This window comes from Aythya fuligula, chromosome 16, assembly GCF_009819795.1.
Source record: "Aythya fuligula isolate bAytFul2 chromosome 16, bAytFul2.pri, whole genome shotgun sequence".
In the NCBI taxonomy this organism is placed as follows: domain Eukaryota; kingdom Metazoa; phylum Chordata; class Aves; order Anseriformes; family Anatidae; genus Aythya; species Aythya fuligula.
The window spans coordinates 6701803-6716032 of NC_045574.1; the positions used below are offsets into that span (position 1 = coordinate 6701803).

At 39.6% G+C, this 14230-nt stretch overlaps 1 protein-coding gene across 3 annotated transcripts in view; it reads right to left on the bottom strand.

Moving 5' to 3' along the window:
• Positions 1–14230, bottom strand: part of RBM39 (RNA binding motif protein 39) — a 31667-nt gene that overhangs the window by 9582 nt on the left and 7855 nt on the right. For 2 of the 3 annotated variants that reach the window (XM_032198093.1, XM_032198095.1), the window contains exons 4-12: positions 12744–12938; positions 7723–7788; positions 7563–7616; positions 6025–6142; positions 5292–5444; positions 4667–4804; positions 2763–2828; positions 1662–1866; positions 1381–1458 (exon numbers count right to left, since the gene is read on the bottom strand). In XM_032198093.1, coding sequence (XP_032053984.1) covers positions 1381–1458; positions 1662–1866; positions 2763–2828; positions 4667–4804; positions 5292–5444; positions 6025–6142; positions 7563–7616; positions 7723–7788; positions 12744–12938 — 1073 coding nt within the window. The remainder of the gene's footprint in view (positions 1–1380; positions 1459–1661; positions 1867–2762; positions 2829–4666; positions 4805–5291; positions 5445–6024; positions 6143–7562; positions 7617–7722; positions 7789–12743; positions 12939–14230) is intronic. The other variant, XM_032198094.1, reaches the window with a different exon arrangement.

Below are 14230 nucleotides of genomic sequence, written 5' to 3' on the forward strand. Positions count from 1 at the left end.
TTTCCTTCCACAATTCTGTCTAGGGGTAGATCTTATTTTTTTTTCCCACAACTATCTACAGTTACACATGTAGAATCTTCTCAACATTGCACCTGAACTTCAGTAACACGATTCAGGTGTAGCTTAAGTCTGAATCACTTCTGTCACAAACTGCTGGAAGACAAGAAAACCCTATGTATATACACTTTGTTGATTTCTTGACATTTCTTACACATTCCAGCATCTAGTTGTGACATTTCTCATCTTTTCTACTGCTATGAAATTTGCCACTCATTGTTCTCATACTAGTTTAAAAAAATCCACTCTGAATTCCCAATGTCCTATAGAAGTTACCTGAAGCCTTCTTGAACATTTTATTTAGGCCAGCTATAAACTAAGCAGCAGCAGCAATCATATCCTTAGCCTCATACTCATTCTTCCTCAAAATAGATTACAGTAAGATCTCAGTAACACTTCCAACACACCCACTGGCAGAGTACACAAGCTATAGCCAATCTCCCAAGCAACACAAAGATACCCTGATGTACAGCATTCACCTCACTAGGACAAATATAGAGTCTTGCACCTCTCCTATGAAGAAAAGCTGTGAGAGCTGTGACAGTTCAGCCTGAAGACAAGGCTCCAGGGAGACTTCATTGCAGCTTTTCAATACTTAAAGCAGGCTTATAAAATAGATGGAGAGCGACTTTTTTTTCTTGGGCAGGGGGAATGTTTTTAAACTAAAAGAGGGGAGATTCAGATTAGAGGTTAGGAGGAAATTCTTCACTCAGAGGATGGTGAGGCACTCAAACAGGTGGTCCAGAGAGATTGTGGATGCACCATCCCTGGAGGTGTTTAAGACCAGGCTAGACAAGGCCCTGGGCAACATGGTCTAGTGGGTGGCATCCCTGCCCATGGCAGCGGGGTTGGAACTGGATAGTCTTTAAGGTCTCTTCCAACCCAAGTCATTCTGTGATTCTATTAACCGTAACTACTGTAACATTCCTCCATGAAGTCCCACTAACCTTCCTGCCCCTGGTACAGTTCTGTTTCTTCAGAAGGGATTCTGCAGAGGGTCAATCCCCTTACAATGAGTCTGACAGTGTTAACAGTCAATATTTACACTGCAGTAGAACTGTGAATAGTAAAGAAAGAGATGAAGGCTTGGGATGAATTAAATGAACTAGAATAGATTTGCCAAAAGTAACATAAAATGAAGCACACCCATCAAAGCTGTTATACACTGTTTATATGCTCATGGATTTGAGAACTTCCACAATTTGTAAAACATGCTGTGGTATCTATGTTTCCATCTTAAAAGATCAGAAGATGGATTTTGGTACCTCATCTCAAAATTATAATTATTTATTTTTCTAAAATATTTAGGCAATTATATCTTACCTGCAACAGCTCCAAATGCCAATGATCCACTCATCTGCAGAGCCTGCTGTGCAGCTGGGGGAATCTGCAAACCAGTACCTGAAAAGGGCACAAGAACATACACCTTGTAGCAAGCACTTTTTACTCAGTCATGGATGCAGTAACTGAAGTATCAGAAATTACTATTTTCAAAAATTACTATTGCTTACAAATTGTTACATGCAGAATATTTGTTGGGATACATTAATCCAAATTCTGCAAAACTGTATTTTCATGCATTTCTTATTTATCCCCATACATACCCTCTGCAAGCCTTGCCATCAACTGAAGGCGACCAGTTGTTCCCAAGTCAATTCCAGTCCGTTCCAACTCATCACTGTCCAAAAATGAGCTAGCACTGGAAGCATCAGTGCGCTCAGTTACGTGCCCAACTTTCATTGGCCTACCAGCCAGCTCAAATCCATTGAGTTGTTCCAAAGCTTTTTTGGCACACTCAGAGTCTGAGAACTGTAGATTGGAAAAATATATATTTAGTAATATTGCCTGCACTACTCAGCAGCACTTTTGTTACATTTGAGATCCAGTTACATAAACGTGAAAAACATTACATTAAAAATAACAATAGCTACAAGCTACCATAGATGTGCTCCATATTTTCAGTTTCAACCAAACACAGATGAGGTTGGGTACATACACAACATATTATTGTTGAAGCTAGAATATCTAGATACTGCTGTCAACAAAAGTCATGGCTGCAGTTGTCTTTTAACACTTTCCAAGGACAGTCACTTCTTTCATAATTTTGTAACTGTTATGCATTTACTGACTACTCCTAGCAGATGTTCTGCATCAGGAATTAAAAATGTAAGTATGTTGTCAGCATTAAAAGCATCAAGTATCAGTTATGAAGTCAGGCCTGATTTATTTGTCTCCAAGTGCCAAAGGTCCCAGGCAGAGACATTTCTTTCACAAACTGTCAGGTGTCAGGTCAGTTAACACACCTAAGTTCAGAAAATTAAGTATCGAGCGCAAAGGGGAAAGGAAAGATGTTTTCAACCTAAAGTTTTAGACTCTGGAATTTGATTTCCCTATAAAAACTTGAATTCGATCATTTTCACAATACTGTGAAAAATATAGCTTTTGCTAGTATCCTTGCCTGCAAAAAATGGAATTGCTTTACAGGCACCGATCATCGAATCTGCTATTCCATTCTAAATATGTGCATTGTTCAATCATAAAACCCATAAAGAATTGTCAAAAAGAAAGAAAGGCAGGCCACTGTTGCATGTCACACAACAAGAAATTTCTAAAATGAGACTTAAGTGAGATTTAACCAAGCTACACTTGCTACATGAAAAGGTTATATTCAAGTTCTCTATAAAGTTTGATAATTCTAGTCATACCGTAATAAATCCATATCCTTTTGAACGTCCAGTTTCACTATCCATCATCAGCTGAATGCTTTCGATCTAAAAATAAGAATAAGACTATTAATTACCAAACATTTTGGAACAAAACCTGTAGACAGTCTGTCAAATATACATACATTAACATGAAACCACTTTTTTTTTAAAATCAGTTCCTCATTCGTTCCTCTAATCAAACTTAGTATAGAGGCAGCTAGATATGTACTTTGACACACAAACTGAAACAGGCAAACATAAGGGTGATACACAACTTGTTATTTAAAGGAACTCCAGCTGCAGGCAGAGGCTTGGTCTTACGCGACATTCTAGCAGACAATGAGCAGACAGCATCAAGGATATCAATTTGTTAGAATGGGTCCAGATGAGGTCCATGAAGATGATCAAGGGGCCAGAGCACCTCTCCTACAAAGGCTGAGAGAGCTGGGGCTGTCTAGCCTGGAGAAGGCTCCAGAGTGACCTCATTGTGGCTTCTCAATACTTAAAGGGGGCTTATAAAAACAATGACGGACTTTGTGCAATTGGATAATGACAAGACAAGGGGGAACTAAAAGAGGAGAGATATAGATCAGAGGTTAGGAGGAAATTCTTCATTCAGAGGGTGGTGAGGCATGGGAACAGGTGGCCCGGAGAGGTTGTGGATCCCCCATCCCTGGAGGTGTTCAAGGCCAGGTTAGATCGGCAATGTGGTCTAGTGGGTGGCATCCCTATGGCAGGAGGGTTGGAACTAGATAATCTTTCAGGTCCCTTTCAAACCGAGCCACTCTATCATTCTATGAAATACTAACTGAAACAATATAGTCATGGCACCTCATGTGCCAAGGAACTCCATTTGACAAAGAAATGCAGTTTGCGTAACTGACCAGAGGGTTTAAGAGAAGCATGCCTGTTTTGAATAATTATTGGTATATGGTAGCTCTTAAAAATGTAGTTACTCGTGTGTTTTAAATTCAATAAGTCATCCTAGAGCCATGAAAACAGTGCTGGAAAGAGACAGCAACACAGAAGTGAGAGGAAGAACTGAGCTTAAGACCAGAGTACATGGAATTAAGAGAAGGAAAAAGCCTTCACAGCTCTTTATGTAAACCTCCTAATCTACATTAATCCTACTGCCAGACTTTGAGAGAAAAAAAACATGAGAACAGCCATGTGAATTACAATTTAATGAACGACTGTAATTTTCTAGGCTTTCATGCAACTGAATTAAAGAGATACACATACTCAATCTCAACAAAGCATCTGAAAATTACTGTTATGATATTTATGAAGCACTGTTAATGTCTTAACAGTATGAAAAATATTAATGGGATTGACAAAAAATATTTAAGCAGCGTACTGCATATATTACCTTTACTTTATCTAATAATGATATATCCAGGATGCCTTAGTTAGCACAGTGCTGTACTAGTATTTATTAGGTCTCCAATGGAAAGTTCAGATTCAATCTGCTCACTTTCATAAACTGGGACTCACTGATCAGGAGTGTAAAGAAAGGGAAGAGGGCAGGAAGGGACACACTGCAAAGGTTAACAATGTGAATCAAAAATTAAGACAGAACCCTTCAGAAACTGATTGAACTACTACAAAATTACAGTGAACAAGACTTGATTCTAAGTAATTTTAGGTACTCATTGCATTCTCAGCTTTCCATCATATAAGACCATCAGGTCAAAAATCACTGGACCACCTCACATATCGTGGTTCTCATTTGCTCTCAAATACTAACTCAGTATCGAAAGACTTGTGGACACAGAGGTACAGAATAGTTGAGGACGTGAAGCTAACATTTTACAGTTGCTAATTATTTCCAGAAGATATTTGAGTGCTCTACATCTAATGTAGGTTTTTCAGGTAAACACCACCAGTGCCAAATCAAAATTTACCCTGCCAAATGGCTCAAAAATTCCTCGAAGCATATCTTCAGTTATGTTGAAGTGTAACGATCCTACGTAGAGCCTCATAGGACCAGCGCTGCCCTTCTGCAAATTATTTGCCATTGCTGCTGCTCTGTTTTTCTCTGCCTATGGAAAAAAAAAAAAGAAAAATTATGTAAAATAATAATAATATTTTCAATTATCTGCATACTGCCTACCTGACTAATTTAAAATACAAAAGCCAAAACCATGACAAAAGTATAGAGATACAAGTCTCAAGTCTTCAAACTGGACGACTTCGTGCAAAATTCTGGCCTGTGCCTAGTAAATTGTCACTTTGCTTTTTTATATACATACACATACTATATACTATGATTTTGTAACACTATCACAATTTTGTTATTACTGTTTTCTTAGCATCATTAGTTTCAAAATGCATCTTTTACCAGTTTGAGTTGCTTTAATTTGTCTGTCAGCTACTGGAACCCAAAGTCCATTTATAAATTATTTAACCATTCTTGTTATGGTTTTCCAAGTGTTCAATGACAATCAAATTTTCAAATATTAACTTTACTAGCAAGATAACAGAATAACCACTCAACATGGTTAAAAAGTTAGGTTTTCAAGTCCTTACCTGTGATGCTTGTACAATAATTGGTACACCCAAGACTCTCTGTCCAGTTAGTCCTATTGCCAGAGGTACTGAACTAACATCAACAAATTCTACATAAGCAATTCCCTTTGAACGCCTGGAATTTCTATCAGAAATCATTCGCACATCACGAACCTAAAAGACAAGTACAGACACGATGTTACAGATAGAGTTACACCAGGAAAAGAGCCAATACAGTCCAACTCCCAGAGAGATATTAACAAACAATTACTTGCAAAGACAACAGCTTTGTAACCATGCTGCAAATCTAGAATAGCATCTAACTATCCTAACAAACACATCCCAGAAAGCTAGCATTAAAAGCTATGATTCAAAGTTGAATGTAGTTGAATGCCACAGGAAAAGGGTTGATAGAACACCTGCAGCACTATAATGCTTTATACCAGAACCTTACAGCTCATGGAATAGATACTATTTTTCAAAATTAGAAGTTAAGCTAAAATTAATACTATACTGCAACTGCCAGGCCCACCTGCAAAAGACCAGAAGTTCTGAAAACTGAAGTTGTTTGAACCAGAAATGCATCCCTGGTATTTTGCATCACATAACACGATGAATCATTAACTCTTGGTAAGTTACTTTCCTGTACAAGAATCTCCAGAAAGCCACTAGCTTACCATTCTGTAGAATATCAATCCTGAACTAGGATAACTTGAGGAAGTATTCAGAATCACTTTAACTTCCCTATAATTACCTTCCCTACTGTAGAGAAAAATTCTTCCAAATCTCTTGGTCGAATTCTCGCAGCTAGCTGCATGCAGAATACTGTTCGAGCATCCCTCTCTTCAGGGGTAAGATTATCAATAGGTTCTCTGAAAAGCAGAAAGGTACATTAAAAAATAACCTAAGATAACTCATTTAAACTTTTAGCCATGCAGGGGTATCAGTGTTTTGAAGTCTGGTGGTAAAAAACCACCTGCGATATTAAAAAAGGACAAGAATTGAAAACCTAATACTAATGTAACATTTCTTTAATGTGAATAAACGTTGTGTAAACATTAAGCATGACTGGAAAAGCATGACTGTAAGCATTAAGTGTGACTGGGAAACTGTATTTTAAGTTCAGAAGCCCCACCTAAGCAGAGACTGTCAATTTGCTACTCTCTTGAACAGGTAAGAGTACCACTAAGGAGTATGCAGTTGAGAAGATGAGATGAAAGGACAGGAAAACAAAGAAAACAGGATTAATTATCACAGACCAGCCATCTAAACCGTCAGACAAGCAGTATTTTCTTTTTTTACTGGCTTTGTAAACTGTAGCGTTATATACAGCCAGTCACTTCAGTCAGAGCATGAACACTGACATCTACACAAACAGAACCCCCAGTCCTCACCTTTTTATAGTTTTAGCTTGTTAACCCAGAAAAAAAGCATGAATAGTGAATAATTACTGTCAGCCCAGACACTAGAAGAGATCAGTGTTCTATTTTAATACTGAACACCAGCTGAAATCAGTCAGATGCATCACTTTTAAACTGTTGAAGATTCAATGCTAAAAAAAAAAAAAAAGAAGACTTGCACTTAAGTACAGGATAGAATTAATATGCCAGATCCTGGATTGAGTTTTCAGTAGTGTAATTCTTTATACTTAGATGTATCTATGTTAAAAAACCACTGAGAATACGCAAGAAAATTTTAAATTATCTCAGTAAGACTTTACTAGTAAGTGAAAAAGCGTGCAGGATTGTTTAAGTTTAGCTGTATTAATATAGCAAATAATCTTACTAGCAGCTATCTAAATCAAAGCCCCTTAATTGAAAAGCTTAAGAATGAATAAGCACTTTCTGGATTTCAAAGTTACCTGGCTTCTCTACAAATAACATCCATAGTGATTAGAAAAAAAAAAAAAAAAAAGGCATTTTCACAGTACTTTTTAATTCTCTATTTAGTATTAGTAAGATTTAACAGAAAAGCTACTTAACATTAATTAGAATTAACTTGTGAAAGCTTGGAAATACAGGAATATGACAAGCAAAGCAAGACATGTTTTGCAAACTGATATTATTTGCAATTGTACACTGATAATTGGAGGGGAGGTGGCAGTTTGTAACACAGGGAGGGAGAAAACAACCTATTTTTAATGCTCTCCTTTCATGGGCTTTCTGAATGAGTAATTCCAGCATTACTTGTGACTGTATGTCAGACAGCAAGTGGTCGTGCATTATTTCAGCATTACTTTTCCAGCTTCACTTGAGGGTGGGTAAAAAAAGTAAACTTGCAAAAAATAACTACCTAACAGGACTCTTGTCTTTTCTGAAAGGACTTTTGCTTCTGGATCTTCGTCTGCTGTAAAGAGATTAACAACAAGATTACCAAAAAACTTCAAATATACTGGTCTTACTATAAAGAAAACATATTAATGATGCAGTAAAAAGTAGAGAAAACTCAGAACCTTAATTTGATGCTGTGAGGCAGACCAATCTTCCCTCTGATGGCACTGTTGAATTTTGGACCAGAACTACGGCAAAAGCAAAGACAGACATTACTTACCAGAGTAACTGAATTCAAGATTTCCTGCTTGTACTCACAATACATTAACAGCATTCACCCACCCTTCCAGTTGAACTTGTAAACATTTTCATTAGCATTGCCCATAGCATGCATAAGCTATGCATAACACTCTAAACCACCACGCATACAATATGCTTCCTGCTCAGGTTCATATGCATCACAAAAAAAACTCAGAATATGCAGGATTCCAAGAAAGAACTGAAGCCAGAGCCAGACAGCATTTGTGTATGCAGAGTACTCTGAACTACAGTTATTGTTGTGATCTTATTTATACATTTGTCCACATGCATTCCGATGATGACAGCAAAGCAGTGCCTTTATCGCCTGGAACACAGCCTCAATTTTGAGCAAAGTAGTGCTGGCAGAACTAATCACTCAGGTATAACATCTTAAAACTGAAAGCTTCATGAGGTTTAAGATGCAAGTGGAAACCCAAGTAGCTGCTTGCAGATACTAGCAAGTGAAAGATTCTTGGAAATTCACTAGTCTTTGACTCAACTGCAACCACTACCAAGCACTACATATATATAAATGAAGCTTCCTTTAAGTAAAGTTTTTAACGGACATCAAAGCACAGAACCATTTAAGCCAGTAAACCTTATGTAGTTATGCCACCACAATAGGAATTCAATCTCTTGGCCGATTTTAATTTTAGTTCACCAGGCCTCAGAGAGGCTATTACAACAGATGGTCATCTGACCATTCCCTCCACACTGAGGCAGTCCTCTTGCTAGTTATCACAGCAGAGAGTAACAAACTGTGACGCAAGTAGTAAGATTCCTCCTACATGTATCATGTTCTCCCTGAACTTGATCTCCTTGTAGATCCAAAGCAAAGACCACCACCTGTTAACATTCTTCGTGCGTATCAACTGAGCAGCAGGGGCACTACTGCACAAACTGAATGCTGGGGGGTGGGGGGGTGTTCAGCCTTTTCATCTGCACAGAATTAATTCTTTCTTCTGAGGCTATAAATTGATATGAAGACACCCTCAAAGATACAGTGGTCTGAAGACATTAAGTTGTCTTTCACTTAATCCATGTAGCCAGCCAGGTCTTTTTCCTATCCAGGGGAACAGCAATGCTGACAGTTAAGCTCAGCATCCACGACAAGGAGGATGCCCATTCTAAACATGCCATGACACCGGAACAAGTGGAAGTAGCAGGCTAAAATCCAAAACCATGCTGACCCACTTCAGGGAAAGAAAAGATGGCTCTGTGTACCACTGGGGGGCGGGGGAGGAGGGAAGAATCAGACAGTTTATTAACTATTTGTTATGAGAGCATACAAAGAAAAGAACATACAAGAAAAAAACAAAAAAACAAACAGGCACATACTAGGTAGTATGGTGGATGAGAACAGCTGCTGCAAAATGCCTTCAGTAAAATACTACAGTTCCTACTCAAGTTCAATGAATGGCTGCTGGGAGCACCTATTCAGGTTCTCCAGTGTCTGTAATATGTACTGCCAAAAGCTGCATCTGGAAACATCAACACTGGTTTTAGAGGTTTATTAGAAGGAATTACCCCTGTACCTTCACACTGTGTTGTACATTTCAATTCATATGCAGCATGACTGACTACAGTGAGCCTCATCTTCAGAATGTAACATGCAGACCAACTAACCAAGGGTTAACAACCAAGACCATGACTTTTAAGGAAATACCAAGAAATAATTTCTTATTACATACTTGCTCAAACCCAGTGGAAAAAAAAATAAGATAAAGAGTAAGTTTTCAAATAATGCATGACTTCTGATCATGAAAAAAATGCATCCATCTTCACACTTGACAAACAAGCAGTATTTACAAGACAGATGGGGAGGAACATTAAAAAAAAACAGCAAAGTAAAGGCATAACAGAGTGAACAGGAAGGCCTCAGAAGCTGAGGCAGTATGATGGCCTGAGTGAACTTCTGAAGATCTTTTTTCAACAGTATCTGACAAATGCATTTCTTTGCGTTGTTCTACAGAGATCTGCTTGTAAAACTGTAGATCTCGGAAATTTTTTCTCCTACTGCCTCTGCAAGAACTTTTTGCAGTCATTCTCCGGTTCATGCTTCATACATAATAAAGCACTGATTCACAAGCAATTAATCTTTATGTCTGGGGGTTCCCTTCTTCATAAATCAAATGTATGAAGCCCCACATATAACAAAAGCACAGCTAGGTAAATATTTTCCTAAACCTGCATGATGAGAAGACAACTAGTAAAGATTCAGCTTTCACATTATTGTGATGGACAAAAGAAACTCAGAGTAGGGAGACACCAAGATTTATTGCCTATTACAAACAAGCTAGAGAAGTGAGGAACAAAGGAAAGAAACCAAAGACTCCTTTCCCCCCCATCCACCCTCTTCCACCTCCTTCCCCTGAGCAGTGCAGGGGGGTTACAGTCAGTCTACTACACTCCTCACTCACTCTGTCCCTGCTCCAGCGTGGGGTCCCTCCCACAGGATGCCGTCCTTCCTGAACTAATCCTACGTGGGCTTCCCACAGGCAGCAGCTCCTGCCAGGTCACATGCTCCTGCGTGGTCCCCTCTCCACAGGCTGCAGCTCCAGCATGGAACCTGCTCCTGTGGTGGTTCTCCACAGGCCGCAGCCTCCTCCAGGCCACATCCACCGGCTCCACTGTGGTCCCTTCCAAGGGTGCAGTGTGCAGATCTGCTCCGCCATGGTACTCCATAGGCTGCGGGGGGACAGCCTGCTTCACCATGGGCCTTGCCAGAGGAGAACTTCTCCAGCACCTGGAGGAACTCCTGCCCTTCTTCTTCACTGACCCCGGTGTCTGTAGTGCTCTTTCTCACTCCTCACTCTCACTCCTCACTCTTCTCCCAGCTGCTGCTCCTCAGCAGTTGCTTTTGTTTTTTTTTTTAATCTATCTTAAATATGCTCTCACAGAGGCACAAACAACATCGCTTATTGTCCCTGGCCAGTGGTGGGGCCCTTATCTAGTGTGGTGCAGCTTCTGGATTCTTCTCACAGAAACCACCCCTATGGCCCCCCACTACCAAAACTTTGCCAAGTAAACCTACTAAAATACTCATAAATGAAATCCAACCACAATTTTGAAAAGTTACCATGTTTTATGACTATATCACACTTCAAGACAACAAATTCAACGTCCTCAAGTTCTCCATGCCACACTGTTCTCCTTTTCCTTCACCGTTATCTACACTATACAGACATCCACTCTCCAGCATTGCAGAGATGCGTGACCACTGGCAGCGAGAACATCTTCCAGTTTAAAGATCAGAGGATGAAGAATGAGCAAAGAATACAACCAGGAAGTATTCTGAACTAGATGCAGCAGCCAACACCACCTGCAGTAACGCCAACTCAGAACTGTCTGAACAGCCCCACAAGGTGAGACTCCAGATGTGAACTCTCCAACAGGTGATATTTTAATTTCATTAGGCAGTCTGCTTGTCACTTATCAAACATGGATCTAATTGCACTGCTAATAGAGAATCTTTCCTCACATGGAAGCATCATTTTTGGTAGATTCAAAGGTAGATGAAGAAAGGAGGCTTGTGATGCAGGAGACTTCCCCTCCAGAACTAATGACTTCCCAAAGGTCAGCATCCACTGTACAGAACTTCAATGCAGAGCCTTTTTTTTGTTCCAAAGGAGGTCCTTCTCTTTTGTATCTTCTGAACAAACCCTAGAATTTTAATGTCATCTCCACACATCTATCGTTTCAGAAGCATCATCCATGAGCTGCAGAGGAACTACAGCTAACTGCTGGCCACCCAACAATCACTGCCAATGCCTCTGGGATGCAGGCAGTTAGTTGCCCTATCTCTCTCTTACACTAAGCTGATTTAAAAGCTGAATTCTACTTGGTTATTGAAGTAAAGAATGCAATGTTGCCAAACCAATAAGTATTCTAGTAGCCTCCCTCTAGGGGATACTAGAACATCTGGTCTTTTTGTTCACTATCTTTCAATAGCAAAGTAATTACCCGGAACAGCTAGGGAGAAATACCGTAAGAATGCAGAAATCCTCTCATAATTGTATACCTTCCTTGTACAACACACCTGGATGCATCAAAATAGGCACGGGTTATTGTAGTAACATGCATACTTTCAGCTTCTACCTAAGGGAATGTATTTCGGATGACAAGGATGCTGAAGCTCCTGAATTTCTCCAGGTGGAGAACTTGTATCCAGTGATGACAGGAAAACAAAGAAAACCCTTCCACCACAAACAGAAGGCACTGACTCCCAGCTAACTCATCAGAAGAGCAGCATTCTCCTTCATACACCACCACATCAGAAATAAGAGGACTGGCAGGCCCCAACAGAAAGGAGGGCAAGAGATCTTGACTGGGGCTCCTCTGTTAATAAGGCAGCCTGGAGCCTCAACAGCACCACACTCCAGCTACCTCCTGTAATTCTGCAGGTGCCAAAAAGCTACAGAACACAAGCTAACTGTGCATTGCTGCTATCTTTGGAGCTGAAGCCCAGAGCTCCAGAAGTCCTCATACCAAAAAGACATATCAGGTTGAAACACAGAGCAGGGCTGATCAGTACACAGGACTGATGACAGCACAGGAAATGCCATGCACAGCCTGCAGATGCAGCATATTTGCAGTATGAAAACACCAACATGTAGGTGGCTTCGTGCCAAATGAGACCCTGAGACCTCCAGCATTTTTGTCTGCATTCCCAGAGTACTGACAGGAATACTGCATTTAGATAAAAATGAAAACTAGTAAGAGGAATGAGGTATGTCACTGTCCTCCTCTTTTTTTTCCCCATATTTACTGAACCATCTTCAGCCTTAACCTCTCACTCCCTTCCTTGAGGCAATTAGCAGCCAATATAGAAAGACCATGAGACTTTAAGCTCTCACATCGTACACTAAGGCAAGACACATGCAATTTGACGTAAGTAACCTACTAGGGACTTCTATAGCGGCCTCTGAATCTGCGGTCTCTACTTCTAGAACGGCTGCGTCTGCGTTCTTTGCTTCTGCTCCGCTTCCTTTCCCGGCTTCTGCTCTTTTTTCTTTCCCGGTCTCGGCTCCGCTTGCGTTCCTTGCTTCTGCTCCTCTTTCTGTCATGACTTCGACTTCGGCTCTTGCTCTTTTTTCTCCTGAGAAGGGAAGGGAAAAGCAACTCTTGTTACAAATGCAGCTCAGTATCATCAGTTCCATTATTTATACACATTCTACAGCTCTTCTAACAGAACGCTAGAGACATTAATAAGAAAAAGCTGCTACTTCTTGCTATTTGTATCAATCTTTTAGTTAAATGGGTGGTTAAGAACATCAGAAACCTTTTAAAATTCATCATGAGCAAGATAAAGTGCTCTGAAACATTTTTGTTCAATTTATTTTTGTAATCAAAGCATGCTTACAGTTAGAGTAACAGGACTGAAAAATTATTTAGTGTATTAGAACTAGTGTGTACTAAATGCAGTAGTTCATGTGTCATCTCTCAAAGATTTTAAATATACCATGACAAAGCTAAGAATAACTCGTTATTTTTATAGCAAAGTACAACAAAACACCAAAAAAAAAGTGAGGAAAAGGAAGGCTGTTTCTGCTGATAGTCTGCCACCAGTTTTAGCATGTTGCCTAAGAGTTTTGCTTCTACTTTAAGATTCCTACTTGCTACTCCACTCCTTGCTAAGCCACTTGCTTTTCTACATCTGTGGCTCTTACAGGTTTGGTGCGTACCTTTAAGTCAATTGTATCTCATATTTGAGAATCAATGAGCCACTGTTTCATTCTTGCATACTACATTTGGATTATCCGTGGATTTTTTTTTCCCCTATCTCAGTCTCAGCCTGCAAAAGTTTCCCATCTCCCAGTTTTTAAGGTATCTACATATGCATACTACACTTTTACATCTAAAATCTTTGTATCCCCTTCTTCAAAAGAGAGTTCTTCTTTGCTATTACTTTCTACTGCCATCTATAAACTAAGACTCCTAGTTAGGTTCAGTTACTACAGTAAAGATCTCTCAGTTCCACATATAACTGAGCCCTATCATCATTAGCAGCTTTTGCTCTCTGATCTCTACCTAGGAAGCCCCATTACAACTATCTTAGTAATTATCCCTCAAGACAAACTTTGAAATTTGGTCATTTGGTTTTAAGAACTAGAAGATGGCCATAATAAAGTGAAACATTCAGGTGTTTCAATACTTGTTGACTCCTTTACAATAACCTAATAGTTTCTCTATTACTTTTGTACAGAGAAACTGCAGCATCAAAACCCAGTACTGGGAATCCTTTTCACACCACCCCGACCATTGGAATGATCTGCATCACTGGCACTTAACCACACTTCTTACTGCAATACAATAGAGGACAGTGTTAGAGGTGTAGTCTCTCTCCTAGGATCCACAACTTACCACTATCTCCTTAAATCACAGAATGGC